The following is a 15271-nucleotide window of genomic DNA, read 5'->3' on the forward strand; positions in this document are numbered from 1 at the left end:
TGCATCATAGGAATGCTTCACCCAATGGTTCCGCTGCCTCGGACCTCAGGAGCCCGTCTCGAACGCCCTTGAATCCAGCGAGTCAGATCGTGCGTTGCACCTGGTGCTGATGCCGGAGAGCCTTGAGAGCTCTCTATCGTGCCCCGCCTCTCGCAGCTCGGTGGCGTGTACCCCTCCCCCACAAACGCCTCCCATCTCTTTGGCAAGGTGCAAAAGCCGCCGCTATCCTACGTCAACCCGGTGCATCGCCCACCAAAAACGCAAATCCGCTCGTGCCTATCCAATTAGCACCAGGCCCAGACCCAAAATAACTAATCACTTCCGAGCTATTCCCATCTCCAATTCTTCTGCAATGTCAATTTCAAAGCGGGCAGTCAGCAAACCCTCTCGAAACCGCAGCCCTGAAACTCAGAGTTCCCTGAAAGCAACGTGTGAACCAGCCTCCCTATCCTCCGAGGCCCATGCAAGCTGTCCAAATCCAGTATCCCACTATCCCGCCGAGCACGATCCCAGCCATGCACTCGGCTTCCATTCGAGCGAGGAGGTGCCCGCAGTCCATGTGGCGTTTTACCCCTTCTTAGCACCCCTCCCTCGCAAAACCTAGACCACAACCTACTTCCCTAGTCTGACTGAGCTGTCTGGTGAGACTAACGACAGCTTCCAAAACCTACGCGCCGTGTCATGCGGCCACCCGAGCCAGGCAGACTCACTACTTCTCCGGAGTGGATCCAGCCATCGGATGAGCGCTCCATTTCCCCCTCAGCCGCAAGGACCTCCGGAAGTCGTGATAGAACCTAAGCTACTGCTTCAGAATGACCACGTTTTGGCGGGAGCAGACCAATGGTTGCTGCCCCCGCACAAAGGGAATCCTGAACACCTGAGCTGCACCAAAGCTCCTCAACATCAGCTCACCATCTACCCAGACCCACATTCATCGTAGGGCGATGGCAAAGCCATTGCCCACCCAATCCTAGGTTGACCTCCACAGCCCAAAAGTCAATAGCCACCCTTCTTCGAGCATTAGTGGCACCCCAAAGGACTTCAAGGCTGCATGTGTTCGTGATCATAAACTCCGTCCCTTCAATTAGCTACCTGTCGGTCGAGGAAGCGCCGCACAGTGAGACACCATTCACCGTCTAGTATACAGGTTGTTGCAATTTGACCTTTGAAATCGCCGTCCGCCCGGAAAACAAGAATGGCCTCTCCCCGGCCAATGACACCGAAATATCAACCGGACCATCCCTAGTCGAAAAGCACTGAAAATCGAACATTTAAGCCAGTCCACTCATAAAACCCGTCCCGCAGCCAGAGAAGATGAAAATTATAGGAGATGTGCTCGGTTAACCTCGAAAGGAGCTGCTGGTCGCCCCGATTGTGAGACAGCTTACAACATCTCATCGTCCATGTTGGTGTCGCCGCCGGCAGTCTGAACAGCACCGCCGCCATTCGTGGCCATTGCGTCACCGTCAGTGCCATCTTTCCAATAGTCAACCATATCGGCATCAAGCTCCTCGGTGGTTTTCTTCGGTCCACGGGTGCTGCGACCGCCTCGTCCCCCACGTTTGTTGCCACGCCCACGGCCTCCGGCAGGCTTGGTAGCTGGCTTGGGCTTATCCTTGTCCTTCTTCGCAGGGCTGTGGGTTTGTGAGTTGTCGTTATCAAGCTACACGTGATCAGGGGTCTTACGTGACTCGGTCGGCGAGGCTCTTCTGGGGGATGGCCGGCACGGCGGATGCGCTGAGGAGAAGTTCCACGCGAATTGGACGCTTGTCAATGCTCATCCCATTCAGTTCTGAAGCCGCCTTCGCGCCAAGGTCTGGTCGGGGAAAGATGACGATGGCGCTACCTAGGCTTGCTCCGTTTGGTCCATATTGGAGGAGAACCTTCTTCGGCTTGCCAATGGTTTCGGTGAAGTAGTTCTACTCTTGGTATTAGTCAATCGTACTAACAGTCCTGACGCTCGCGTTGTGACTAGTGGGGGAGAAGAAAGCAATTCGAGTCCTAGAACGGGAGGTAGAAAGCAGAGTAGGCTATTCGAGTATCGCCGGTAAGGGAAATCCAATCAAAGTGCGGAAATGACGTCTTTGACATGGCGAGTGCATTCGGCCAGCGAGGCAGGCAGGAGACAGCGTTGGAAGTCGGCACGACACTAGGTGGGGTGCGGTTCAAGTTATAGGCACTAGTTGATCACAGTCTGCTGATAACACGGCGCTCTTTCCCTCTGTGAAACTGCGATGACCGTTGGTGCTGGATGCTTCGGGCGCTGTCTTGCGCTGTCGTGTGCTAATTTGTTTCGCTGCCGTCCTCGCTGATCGAAATGACACTGCTGTCAGACAACACGCCGACTCTTCATGGTGGGTAGCATCTCATGCACGTCTGCGAAGTTCTATAGACACGCCGTGACTGCCAAGCACTGGCCGTGATAGATACCGTTCGGCAAGACGCTCAGGCACGTACGCCCGTGAGGAACACCCGAACCGTGGATAGAGCAAGGTGCAGAAACTACGCTCGACGTTGTTGGACTCGCGATAGCCCGTATAACGACGATGAGATGATAAAAGGCGCAGAGGCCTTCACCAATTCTCACGTACCTTTATGGTGATCTCGTCAACATCCTTGGGCTACGACATGTTAGCAGTTGTCTTCGAGGGGAAGTGGAGAGGGGGATGCATACCAAGTTGGAGATCATGATCTTGGAGTCGCCAGTGGCAGGAGTTGGCGCAGACGGGGCAGCCTTATTTCCCTTGGCTTGCCTAGTCGACTTCGACACTCCGCCGACAGGCGCTTGAGTGGTGGCAGTACGGCCGGCAGATCGACCACGACGACCTCCGCGGCCGCGACCCTTGGATCGGCGATCCTGGAGGATCTCATCGAGAGACTTCTCGAGCTTGTTCTCAGACATTGTGATGTGGGCGGTGGAGATAGTTTAGCAGATGAATAAGGATCGGGAAGGAGTGAAGTCGACGGCGGGTTTGGGGAAGCTCGTCGGATATATGCGGATCCTATGGTAGAGACGGCCGTCGCAAACACGCGCGCAGCTCGGTAGGGATAGAGCGACGGAGGGCGCGATGAGGACAGAAGAATTTGACGCGCTCACTCGGCTGCAAAGAGCGTGTTGTGAAGTATGGGACAACGGGGTCAAGGAGAGCAGAGGTTGAACGCTCCGCTGTTGCGCGTTGGCAGACTGATGGTTGGATGGGCGGTTGGAGATGGAGAAAGATTTGTTGGGGTGAGAGAGAGAGTGGTGGTGTTATGTAGGAGAGGGGAGAAGAGAAGGGGGAGGCTGCGCAGACAAAGGCTTTCGCGACTGCCAAGATGGGCAGTGTCAGCGGGCGCTTTCTGTCTGCTGCTGCCTAGCCCCAAACAGGTCTAGTGCGGCTCTGTGACCGGCAAGCGCGACCATCCCGGCCGCAAGAGCTCCTGCCCGGCCATGAGCGCAGCTGCTACATTTCCAGGCATGGCACCTTGAGCGCGATGTCTCTGACTCTGGTAAGAAAGCTATTCACAGTCGCAGATATTGAAAATGCTGACCAAGCCCAAGTGGCAGTTCAAGTTCTTCGACGTCACGCAGGTCAAGCTCCCCGACGATGAGAGCTCCTTCCTCGCTGAGGTATCACCCCCGCTTCTCACTTTCTAGAAAAGCCTCCTCACCCCTTCGCAGCCAGGAAACATCACATCGGTCGCATCGGGCTCGGAAAGTGTCTTCTTCGGCAGCGCTGATGGCTTCGTTCGCATCCTCTCGCAGGCCTTCAAGGTCGTGCGGTCCTTCAAGGCCCATGATACGGGCGCTATTACGCACATGAAGCAGGTCCAGGGCACATCACTACTTGTCACCATAGCCGAGGACCTGTCTAACGAACCTGTTCTGAAAGTATGGGCCCTGGACAAGCTAGAAAAGAAGTCCGGCATCCCTCGATGCCAAAGCACCCTCACAATCCAAAACGGTCGGAAGCAGTTTCCCATTTCCGCATTTGCAGCCCTCGAAGACCTTTCGCAACTTGCCGTTGGGTTTGCTAATGGCGCAGTAACGGTCGTGCGGGGCGATCTCATACATGATCGTGGCGCGAGACAGCGGACCGTCTTCGAGTCAGAGGAGCCCATCACCGGTATCGAGTTCCGGGAAGGAACCACCACCACTTTATATATCGCGACCACGGGACGCATCTTAACCTTGGTGATATCGGGCAGGGGCCAAGGGCAACCGGCAAAATCCCTTGACGAGACAGGCTGTGGTGTCGGCTGTATGGCAGTCGACAAAGCTACACGTGACGTGGTTGTGGCGAGAAACGACGCCATCTACTACTACGGCCTCCATGGCCGAGGACCGCCGTTCGGTTGTGAGGGGGAAAAGAAGATGATTACAATATTTAAGGACTATGTTGTGATAGTATCTCCCCCAAAGACGAACGCAATGCCTCGCACAAATCCTTTGAGGGCCTTTGGAATTGGAGCTTCTGACGATGTTTTCAACACCTCGACCTTCACACTTCTTAACACCGAGTCGAAATTTGTGGCACACCAAGAACAAATATCGTCGCAAGTGAAAGCCATTGTGTCGGAATGGGGTGACCTCTTTGTGCTTACCATGGATGGGAAGGTGGACTACCATCGTCTCTCTTATCCAAATGGGTTGCTGACTGAAACGCAGATCTTCCGGTACCATGAGAAGCCTTTTGCACAGAAGCTCGATATCTTGTACCAGCGCAATCTCTACATCCTAGCTATCAACCTTGCACAGAGGGCAGGTCTCGACTCGTCGCAGCAAAACGTTATCCTGCGAAAGTTCGGCGATTATCTCTACCAGAAGCAAGACTACGACCTGGCAATGCAACAGTACCTTAAGGCCATTGATAATACTGAGCCTTCACAAGTAATCCGCAAAGTTGGTCTGTTCCTCTCCCATCGCCCTTCCACCGCTCACACCTCGCTCAGTTTCTCGATACCCAGAGAATCCACAACCTGATCGAGTATCTCGAAGAGCTGCATGATCACCACAAAGCAACATCCGATCATACCACCCTTCTTCTAAATTGTTACGCAAAGCTCAAAGATGTCGATAAGCTTGAGGAGTTCATCAAATCTCCGGGAGATTTGAAATTCGATCTTGATACTGCGATCTCTATGTGTCGTCAAGGGGGCTACTATGACCAAGCTGCGTACCTAGCCAGAAAGCATAGTGAACATGAGCTCGTCGTGGACATTCTAATAGAAGACTCGAAACGATATGCTGAAGCATTGGCCTACATCTGGCGGTTAGAGCCTGAAGTGGTGAGACTCACATCCTGCGCAAAGCCTGACCCTATGCTAAACTTTTAAAGGCTTACTTCAACCTAATGAAATATGCCACCGTGCTCCTTCAACAATGCCCCAAAGACACGACTCAGATCTTCATTGACTACTATACTGGCACTTTCCGACCCAAGAAAGATGCTATCGTAATCCCTAACGCCCCGGTGTCATCGGGGATGGGTATAAGTATTGCCTCTAATGCAGTCCAGAATCTTGCTGCTCTCCTTCCTCTTCCGTACATGAATGTCAGTAATGTACAATCTCCTCCTTCTGCTGGCGAACAAAAGACGACTTTAAGCCAGGCTCAGATTGTCGAGACGAGCATCGACGAACCACCTCCTGAGTACAAAGCTCCAAAGCCCCGAACTGCCTTCTCTGCCTTTGTAGATCACCCTCAGGAATTTATCGTGTTCTTAGAGGCGTGCATTAAATCCGAGAATCTTAGAGAGGACGACAAGGTCGATCTCTATACCACATTGTTCGAAATGTACTTACACACTGCCTCTTCCAAGAAAGATAGCGAACGACAAGAATGGGAAAACAAGGCGAAGAAGCTCGTCGAGGGAAAGAATATCCCGATCGATACCTCTAATGTCCTTTTACTCTCCCACCTCTCCAACTTCCGAGACGGCACGATCTTAGTGTGTGAACAACAGGGTCTCCACTTCGACATCTTCCGTTCATATACATCCACCCAAGACACCCAAGGCGCAATTCGAGCCCTAAGAAAATACGGCCCAGAGGAACCAGCACTGTATCCAGCAGCCCTGGCATACTTCACATCTGACCCAGAAATCCTGGCGGAAGCCGGCGAAGAGTTACATGCTGTGCTGAAAAAGATTGACGACGACGGGCTTATGGCGCCTCTCCAGGTCATACAAACATTAAGCACAAACGGTGTCGCGACCATGGGCATGATCAAGAAATACCTCGCTACAACCATCGAACGCGAGCGACAAGAAATCGCAACAAACCGGCGCACAATCGAAACCTTCCGCTCCGACACTGAAGCCAAGCAGATGGAACTCAATAGCCTCGCCACCAAACCAGTCGTCTTCCAAGCCACCCGCTGTAAGATCTGTCCGCATCCGCTCGATCTCCCCGTCGTGCATTTCTTGTGCAAGCATTCTTTCCATCAGAGGTGTCTGAGCACGGATGAAGATGTTGAGAATGAGAGTGTCGAGTGTCCGATTTGTAGTCAGCAGAATCAAACAGTGAGGACGATTAGAAAGGCCCAAGTGGAGAGTGCGGAGAGGCATGATATGTTTTTGGATGCTTTGAGGAGAGGGAAAGATGGTTTTGCAGTTGTGAGTGAGTGGTTTGGAAGAGGTGTTATGGGAATCGGTGCTACCGAGTAGTAAGGACATAGATTTGGTACTGATAACACTTGCATGGGAAGACCTTGGGCCTGTTGTTCTTTGTGTCAACAGATGGTGAGTAAATTGTGCTTCCTGTCGCTAAAGAGAATGCGACTCATGGACCAATGTTAATAGAACGCCCAAAGTTTATACAGAAACAAAACCATATTTTCTTTCACTTTTAGATTTACTGAATCTTCCAACCTCTTCACAAATATACCACCACCGCCTCACTACTCCCAACACTCACACTCGCCCTCACGCCCTCAACCTTCACAGTCTCCTTCACCTCCGTCCCTACCACTTTGCACGTCCCATCCTCAAATTTCTGCCCACCCCACGTTGGACTACTCCCCTCATCAACCCTACTCGTCGCACTTTGTGCCGTCAACCTCTTCACGTGGACACTCTCCCCTTTCAACCCCTCCAAAACAAAAACATGACTCCCCCTCGTACCACTAGTAAAATACTCCGAGTTTACCAACGCAACTCTCGCTGGATTCCCGTCTGCCCCGAAAATAACATAAGCGGCATATGCGCTATTCCCGGAATCGATAGCGACGATAGATTTTCCACCGCCGAAGGCGGAGGCGGCGAAGATGGCGCCGTAGTAGGGGGCCCCCATGCTGTAGCGACCGAACCAGCAGTATTGACACGCACCGATCGTGCCGTGGTGGAAGTAGAGTCGGGAGATGCTGGAGGATGTGGCGCGCAGGGAAATAGAGGCCACCCAGAGGGCGGCGCCGAAAGAGGGGGAGACAGAAGCTGCACCTCCGCCGGTTGCTGGGGGCGAGTTAGATAGGCTGGGGTTGAGTGGAGAGAGTATTTGAAGGCTGAGAGATTCGAAAGAAAAATAATAATACAGGGTAGCGGAGCAGAGTCCAGGGATGGGACGGGCGATAGAGTAGGGAGGCGTACCACTGTTTGTCTCTCCAAAAACATACTCCTTCCCTGCCTTCCTTGCCGCGGCTACATCGCTCTTAAACGAATTTACATTCTTGACGACATTTGCATGGCTCATCAAGCTCTGGATGCTACCTCCTGGGTAGTTATGATGACTGAACGTCTTGATATAACCCAGTGCCGTGGAATTCTGGGCGTTCAGCAACTGCTCCGCGCCCCATTGTGGTGGACTTTGTAAAGAGTTGGATGCTTGGATGAGGTTTCCGATTGCTTTTCCTACCTGCATTTGCCAGTTGGCTTGGCTCGCTGCATCGGTTGCTGCGTTCCATGTCCCTTTTGCGATTGCTTGGCCATCAGATTTGAAGTCTAAACAATACCCATTAGCATCAACTCTCTCCCACACAAATTCCCATTACTTCCCTCATATTAGCTAAAATAAAAACCCGCTACATCTTACTTACACTCAGGTTCATTCCCCATCTCCACCCCCACCAAATTTCCCATAACTCCCTTCGCTTTCTTCGCCGCCTCCACTGTGTTCCCAACATCGTTATGCCCCCTATTCAACCCCAAAACAACCCGCCCCTCATACCCCCCTGCCAGATCGAAAAACCTCGGACCATACTTCAGCGTCTTCGGAGCATCTTTATCGCTTGCTACAGAATACGTTACGTACGCGGACAGGTTGGGGTCATAGTCCGCGCGATCTTGCGTCGTGCCTCCGATGCGGATTGGCGGGTAGGTTCCTGCGTATGCGGCTGCGAGGTTTTTTTCACATTGCGGGGTGGCGGTTACGTTTGTGCGGTAGGAGGGGAAGGTGAAGAATTCGTAGGAGAGGCCGATGGGAGCGGGGTCGAGGGTTGCGGCGGTGGTGGGGGAGGTGGGAGGGATGGTGTAGGTGGATGTGCTGGCTAGGGTTAGGTTGGCGATCCAGGTCCAGATCCAGATATGTTGGAGGAATGGTATCGACATGTTGAGGCCGAGGAAGTTTTTTGTGCACGGAACAAGAAATTTAGGGACATGATCACGTAGACAGAATTTGTGCCTGGGAGGTGGACTATATGAATGCGATGCGAATGGGAGTAGAAGAGTACGAACGCCAGGAATCTAGGAATCTGGGGATGGAAGATTTTCCACGATACATATATAGTAGCGCAGAGGCGAATAGAGGGAAACAATCTTGGCTCTATGTACGCAACGCCGTTTAAATAGTATGAAGCCGGGTTGTTGTGGAAATGTAGAGTGCGGATAATTTAGCCGTCGTTTAACTGAGGGAAGATCATGGCAGCCACGAACTAATGTGTTGGATCCTAGATAGGAGAGTGGAGGTATCCACATTTGAATTGTGAAGCTCTCATACTTTCCATGTCCGTTAGTAAAAAATGCCGGCCCTTTGCATACATACGTAGTAGGATTCCAAAACCCTCCACATGCAATTCCCTACACCGCGTTCACATCCCAATACCGCCCCATCCACTCCGGCCTTCTAGAAACCATAAACCCCCTCCAAACCAACGGCGGTACCAAATTCCCCGTCGTCTTTACCAATGCCTCCCTCTTCATCCCCGTCTCCTCCCCCCCCTTCACCGCCAAATAGATAAAAAAACCTAATCAACGGCACCTCGGAAGCCCCTGGAAATTAATACATCGTAATCCTCAGCTCAACCCCTCAACATGTATTCGGAATCGTGAGGAGGAGAGGAGTGGTGACTTTATAGATGATCATTACTAGGAGTTGGATTAGGGTACTGGTGTTGGGGGAGCGGTTAGGATTGACGGTTAGTAGAGGAGGTTTGAGAAGGGTGGAGGAGGGTGGAAGAGGGTGAGAGGAGGAGGTAGGTTGCGAAGATTAGGCTTATGACAGTTTAGATGATGAGGGCGTAGTGCATGTTGGCTCCGTAGGTGTTGGGGTTGAGGGTTATTGTTGCTGAGGGGCAGGGTGGGGCGGACATTTTAGGTGAGGGGTGATGGAAGGATTTTAGAAAGGTTTAGACCAACTAAAAAAAGATGAAAGGGAGACGGCGTGAATGTATAGCATTTGAGTGTGAATGAAGGAATAGCAGGAGTGTATAGGTGGGTGTCACTCCCATCACACAGACTTCAAGCATCGATATCCCCAGCTTCAACACGATACAAAGATGTGACAGCATATTGTCCTACAAAACCGCCCTGTACATTAAGAATCAAAGGTAGAGCCGATAAGTTTTAAACCCACGGGAGGATGTGATCTTCCGGAAGGATGTGTCAGATCTCGTCTATCTTTTAAGGTAGAAAGCTCGGAGCTCATTTTGAGGGGTGGCCGTAGTTTAAGTTAGGTAGGTAGGGTTTGGAAAGTATGGTATCGAAAGTTAACTTATAGTAGCGGGTGGCGTTGGGTCTGGGAAAGAGAGGAGGACGCTGGACTGGACTAAACTCTCCGTGTCAAGCGTTAATGCATCAAGGGAGGTGCTCTGATTAATGCGTAAGTAGAATAGAAGGGTCGTTGTTAAACTGTTGTGAAGTCTTCGTGTGCTGGATAATTGAAAGAAAGGGCCACAATGAAAGCAAGGAAATGAAGAAGAAATATCGACGCTAGTATGACTGGTCTAATAGTAGGAGAATTTTTAGATATTTGGGGTGACAGGGGTAAGTTAACGTTTCGTGGGCAACCAAAATGATATCGTATATTATTGGAGTCCAGAAGAGATGAATAAGGATAGTGACGTGTGACAGTGTTGCGAATGCAAGAACGGCAAGTACGGCAACAGCAGGCACGCGGGTGCTTAGACAAGTTAGTTGTAACTACGACTTGGGAAAACTTGCTTGCGTAAAAGACAATAATAGGTATAAAGGTGGACGTATTGTATCCTTAAATCTTTGGAGCCAGAATTGGGGCTAGGGATTCTGGACTCTGGACACCTCCACAGCTCCAAAATACGGGTTGTTTCTATGGTTGATATCTACCACGCATCACACTCAAGCACTCGAAAAGCCTTTCAATCCATCTGCCGTTGACCCTACAGTGACTGAGTGGAACACACCTGAATGTTCATGTGCACCTTTACAAGACTTGATCTAGGATTCCTTAATATCAGAACCAAGTCAGAGACTGTGAGTGCTTGGAAGGTCTCCTCTCTCGGCTAGATAGCCCGGGTTGAGCAGGGTGGTTAGTCTTTAAAAGGTCGAAATCATAATACCTCCCAGTTATGATCTCATACATTACTGTGCTAAGCCAACCGATGTCGGTGTAAATCGGGTCGCTGTTATCGTCGACGGTCCCCATGTCGGTTTCGATGGACGTTATTGTAGATTTAGTGAAATTCGAAAATGTAACGTAGAAGCTGTCGTAAGGAGGAGATTCTGTGAGGCAAATATTGGCGACAATGACCGAAAGATCGTGGGTGTGAGCGAGTATCTTTCTCATGTCCTCGAACCAGCCGAGTTTGGTGGGTCTATCGGGGTAATATCGCCGTAATATCGCTCCATCCTCAAATAGTCTTGCAGATTTCCATTCGTAATCAGAGCCATTTGGTAGCCATAGCCAGGGCGGTCAATTCAGAATACAATAGCTTAGCTTAACTCCAGACGCTGAGAAGCTTCCTTCCACGCTGGAAAACTTTACAGAATACACCAAAGTATGCGTCATATACTTCGATGTCGGCTTTACTGACGCCAATTCTTACATTTCTCAATAGCAGTTTCAGACAGGATGGCAGTGTCTCACTACCAATACAGTTTCTCTTGACTAATATAGTGACTGAGCTCGAACTGCCTGCTCTGAAGTGACACCTTCACGGATTGTGAAGCCTCGACTCGAACCTGCGTTGACTGCGTCGCAAGATTACCACCACTCCGAACTCGTATCTAGTCATTGTTGTTGCTGTTGTCAGTCGGAATGATTGGGACAATTCATCTTGTGCCTTGGTGGAGGTGCCTTGTGAAGTCGGCATTGGATTTTCATATTGACTTCCTCTTGTAACGGCTTCGGCGCACTACTGTACGTAGCCTCTGTTTGGATTGTGGGCACTGTAAGGTCCGACTCTAATAGTACTATTGGGAAACTAAACGGTGGTTTTATGACGGTCCCAATACATCTTAGGCGCTGGGAAAGAGGACCACTAGATGAAGCTCACATAGGAAAGGAAAGGGGGTCCGTATCGATATAAATTTCCATCAACATTTGCTGTGGATAGTGTTCGGGCAGGTACTACACAACAAGACTTTACCTAGGTGAGGCTGGAATCGCGATCTTGTGTAGCTCCTTGCCAGCGGACAAGGAGACACAAATGTGGAAGGAGTTTTGCTGGAGCTGAAGCGCATAAATGAAGCGACAATAGCTTTGCAAAATTTATTGCATGTAGGCCTGCTAGACAGATCGAACGCTGACGTAGCGATGAGGACTCCATACCGGTGTTTCTTTCAGCCGGTTCCCACCTGAACAAGGCTGGTGTTCACATGTTCAGGCGTCGAAGTTTAGCGAGAAGTTGCGTCAGTGGAGCTCGTTTTCTTGAGTAGAAACACGACCTTGCCATCAACGCCGACGCCAGGCTGCCACCAATCCATTCCTTTCACGGCCCCTGTGGAATCTCACCATGGGGACACGTACCCTCGTTCACGGGATGATATGAACAGCTGACGGCAGCCCCAAAACACCATGGCAAACAACACCCTCGACGAACCAACTATGTCGACACACACCAACCAATACATTCGGGAGGTACTTCACTCTTCCGAAGCTCCTCCTCCTATCCCCGTTCGCTACTTCTACACCTCACCGCTCGCCATCGACGATCCTTTGTCTCCTCTGCCTCCACCATTGACCGGCTCGTCGAGCACCCGCAGGCAACCACCACGGCCATTTTCGGAGTACGACAACGAGGCTATCAACGACACATGGTTAGATCTGCGGAAAAAGATACTGAAGCACAATGAAGAGGTTGGTGAGAAGCGTAGATCGGTGGATGTTCCGGGGACGCCTACAAATCCGGCCGTCGCACGCTTGAAGAGGAAGAGAGGAGAATCGGCGTCTGGAGAGGAGGCTTGTCGAGTTACACAGGGGAGGGATATCCCTTCGCCCCGACCTTCGAGTAGAGGCCAATATTCAAGATCTGCTGAAGTGTTTCAAGATGATCAGCCCGGCTCGTCCCAAGAGGTGGCCCTCTCTACCTCGCTGCGTGTAATGGAACCTACAGATAGCTCTACCCTCCTCGAGTCTACCACCACCGGTACCCCATTTATCAGAGCTCCTTCGCGCGGGAATATCGCTCAAGCGCGGACGTCGGGATCGGCAGAGGGGAAGAGACGACCAATACCGCACGAACTGGATAGCTACAAATGGGATGAAGACATGGAACCTGCGCTCTCAGGAAACAAAGACAAAGGCCCCATCCGTACTCCCCCAAAAACCAAGCAGGGTCCTTTGGCAAGGGTCCCTGTTGGAGTGTCTCGACTTCACCATGTCGTTATGGACGCTGAGTCCATTCGAATGGAGCCTATTTACTGGTCCCCGGTGAGCGATATAGCTAAGGTCGTTAGGGGGACTTGGTTCTATAAAGACACTATGATGCCTGTGGAGATTGAGGTCGCGAACATGCTTGAAGCTGGGTACCTAGATCTTCAACCTTGGACGCAGACGTGGACCGATGAGCTGAATAGCGCTGTCGATGTTGGGGCGCTCGGCGAAATGAAGATCCTCCACAAGCTCTGGCCTGATAAATCAATGAAGCTGGAGAGTCGGCCTACAACCTCAAGCCAGATGAACGTTGGCATGGTCCAAAATGCCATGCCTGAAGTTGTAGCTGATCCAGAGAAGGAGAGACAAGGTATCGTGGAGAACGCCTGTGACCTTATCGATATCTCAACTGGTGCAGGTGGCCCTGATAACAAAGCCGCAGGCGATGCGGATTACGGTCACCAAGGCCGCAAGAACCTTTATCGAAAAGCTGGAGTTATTTACGCCACCGCAAAGGAAGCATATCTATTACGGCCAGCTCTACAGCCGTCGGATTATTACGGGAGACGTCCGCTTGCCAACTACATCCGGAAGGAGAGGCCGATCGGCATCTGCGTTACGAGAGGCTTCGATCAAGGGATATGGGACAAGCTTCATCCTCCTAAGAAGACCCCGATGGCAATGAGAGCACGCGAAGGTGTCTCTACAGCTCAAGCCGGAGCCCCACCTTTTGGGAGACAGAAGTCTGATCCTGCACTCGCTCTCTCCGAACGACCGCAAGTCACTGATCTTGTGCTGGTAATTCATGGCATCGGTCAGAAGTTGTCGGAGCGTATCGAGACATTTCACTTCACTCACGCAATCAATGCCTTTAGGAGGGAGGTTAACGTAGAGCTTGGAGAGTCCGATGTCAAACGCCACCTTCGTAAGGACGTTGGTGGAATCATGGTCTTGCCGGTAAGCTTTTAACAGTTGCCCAATTGAAGCTTCGGTGGCGCATTAACAGATGCATATCTCGAATGGTATTGATATAAGTCACTGACTTCTTGCAGGTTAATTGGCGGCTAAGCATATCCTTACAAGATGATGCTGGTGGATGCCGGGAAGCAGAAGACCCCGCTGTAAACAAATATACTTTGAAGGATATTACGCCTGAGACGCTTCCTTCTGTGCGAGGCATCGTCAGTGATGTAATGTTGGATATCCCGTACTACCTCTCTCCCGACCACAATCCAAGAATGCTGTCAGCCTGTATTCAAGAGGCGAACCGCATATACCGGCTTTGGTGTCTGAATAATCCAGGCTTCTCAGAGTGGGGTCGCGTCCATCTCATTGCTCACTCTCTCGGAAGCGTCATGGCGATAGACATCTTAAGTCAGCAGCCAAGTCATGTCCCACCACACCTCGGGGATCCTTCATTCCCAGAGGAAGAGATCCCACAGGACCACTTCATCTTCAATACAAAGTCACTCTTCGTATGTGGAAGCCCAGTCGGTTTCTTTCTGCTCTTGAAGAACGCCGCGCTTCTTCCTCGACGAGATAAAGAGAAGCCTGGAGCCGACTCATATGCTATGTCGGGCATAGCGGGCGAGCAAGGCACCTACGGTTGCATTGCCGTCGACAACATTTACAACATTATTAACCCCTACGATCCCGTAGCCTACCGCCTGAACGCTGCCGTCGACGTCGTATACGCGGAAACGCTCAAAACCGCCGTCATCCCCACCGCCAATACGTCCTGGCTCGCCTTCTCGAATCCGTTCCGCAAAACCGTATCGTCCGCCGAAGCCGCCGTCGGCATCAAAGCTGCCAACAGTCGCCTCCCGTCGAATGTTGAACTCGAGACGCACAACTTTACAAGAGAAGAAATCGCGGAAAAGAGAGCATACCTCCTGAATGATAATGGACAGATTGATTACTTCATGAAGTATGGAGGCGGCCCGCTAGAGATACAGTACCTGACGATGCTGGGGGCACATAGTAGTTACTGGCTCAGCAGAGACTTTGTGAGGATGATTGTCATTGAAATGGGTAGGGGTTTTGGGAAGGAGGGCACTATCCTCGCGATGAGGGCGCAGAAGAAGAAAACGAATGTTGCATGATTCTTGGATGTATCAAGACGCCTGCGTGCAACGGATTACTGTACTTCTAACTTCCATGGTCTCTTGGATCCAAAAGATTCGTGTTTGAGGATATTGATAGCATCTGGCGCTGTTACAGGAGTATGGGATGAGATAAACTTGGGCTGGGCTGAACTGGGTCGGGTTGAGTGATGATACCAAGACTGCAT

General features: G+C 51.3%; 6 protein-coding genes across 6 annotated transcripts; 3 read left to right on the top strand and 3 right to left on the bottom strand.

The window, feature by feature from the left end:
- Nucleotides 1–24: 24 nt before the first annotated feature.
- BDR25DRAFT_362893 (uncharacterized protein) lies at nucleotides 25–1260 on the top strand (the record flags this gene model as incomplete). The annotated part of the gene is made up of 5 exons (XM_033696644.1): nucleotides 25–55; nucleotides 87–559; nucleotides 605–936; nucleotides 975–1134; nucleotides 1195–1260. The coding sequence occupies 5 exons, from the start codon at nucleotides 25–27 to the stop codon at nucleotides 1258–1260; spliced, it is 1062 nt and encodes a 353-aa protein (XP_033540193.1).
- A 332-nt stretch (nucleotides 1261–1592) lies between these two features.
- BDR25DRAFT_114074 (uncharacterized protein) lies at nucleotides 1593–3013 on the bottom strand. The gene is made up of 3 exons (XM_033683621.1): nucleotides 2675–3013; nucleotides 2592–2621; nucleotides 1593–1919 (listed from the first exon to the last, which is right to left on the bottom strand). The coding sequence occupies exons 1-3, from the start codon at nucleotides 2900–2902 to the stop codon at nucleotides 1683–1685; spliced, it is 495 nt and encodes a 164-aa protein (XP_033540194.1). The 5' UTR covers nucleotides 2903–3013; the 3' UTR covers nucleotides 1593–1682.
- A 433-nt stretch (nucleotides 3014–3446) lies between these two features.
- BDR25DRAFT_273230 (vacuolar protein sorting-associated protein 11) lies at nucleotides 3447–6787 on the top strand. The gene is made up of 6 exons (XM_033687349.1): nucleotides 3447–3489; nucleotides 3542–3610; nucleotides 3662–4597; nucleotides 4649–4882; nucleotides 4933–5268; nucleotides 5319–6787. Exons 1-6 carry the CDS (start codon nucleotides 3475–3477, stop codon nucleotides 6645–6647), a joined length of 2919 nt encoding a protein of 972 aa, XP_033540195.1. The 5' UTR covers nucleotides 3447–3474; the 3' UTR covers nucleotides 6648–6787.
- Nucleotides 6788–6855: 68 nt separating this feature from the next.
- BDR25DRAFT_384655 (uncharacterized protein) lies at nucleotides 6856–8522 on the bottom strand (the record flags this gene model as incomplete). Its single annotated transcript, XM_033697893.1, has 3 exons — nucleotides 6856–7430; nucleotides 7566–7916; nucleotides 8012–8522. 3 exons carry the CDS (start codon nucleotides 8520–8522, stop codon nucleotides 6856–6858), a joined length of 1437 nt encoding a protein of 478 aa, XP_033540196.1.
- Nucleotides 8523–9415: 893 nt separating this feature from the next.
- BDR25DRAFT_362898 (uncharacterized protein) lies at nucleotides 9416–11401 on the bottom strand (the record flags this gene model as incomplete). The annotated part of the gene is made up of 13 exons (XM_033696645.1): nucleotides 9416–9477; nucleotides 9571–9706; nucleotides 9766–9832; nucleotides 9904–9927; nucleotides 9954–10000; nucleotides 10042–10130; nucleotides 10172–10331; nucleotides 10388–10440; nucleotides 10494–10570; nucleotides 10628–11026; nucleotides 11117–11207; nucleotides 11288–11348; nucleotides 11375–11401. 13 exons carry the CDS (start codon nucleotides 11399–11401, stop codon nucleotides 9416–9418), a joined length of 1293 nt encoding a protein of 430 aa, XP_033540197.1.
- A 782-nt stretch (nucleotides 11402–12183) lies between these two features.
- BDR25DRAFT_245874 (uncharacterized protein) lies at nucleotides 12184–15083 on the top strand (the record flags this gene model as incomplete). The annotated part of the gene is made up of 2 exons (XM_033685908.1): nucleotides 12184–13938; nucleotides 14034–15083. 2 exons carry the CDS (start codon nucleotides 12184–12186, stop codon nucleotides 15081–15083), a joined length of 2805 nt encoding a protein of 934 aa, XP_033540198.1.
- Between the last annotated feature and the right edge of the window lie 188 nt (nucleotides 15084–15271).

This window comes from Lindgomyces ingoldianus (assembly GCF_010093535.1).
Source record: "Lindgomyces ingoldianus strain ATCC 200398 unplaced genomic scaffold BDR25scaffold_60, whole genome shotgun sequence".
NCBI lineage: Eukaryota > Fungi > Ascomycota > Dothideomycetes > Pleosporales > Lindgomycetaceae > Lindgomyces > Lindgomyces ingoldianus.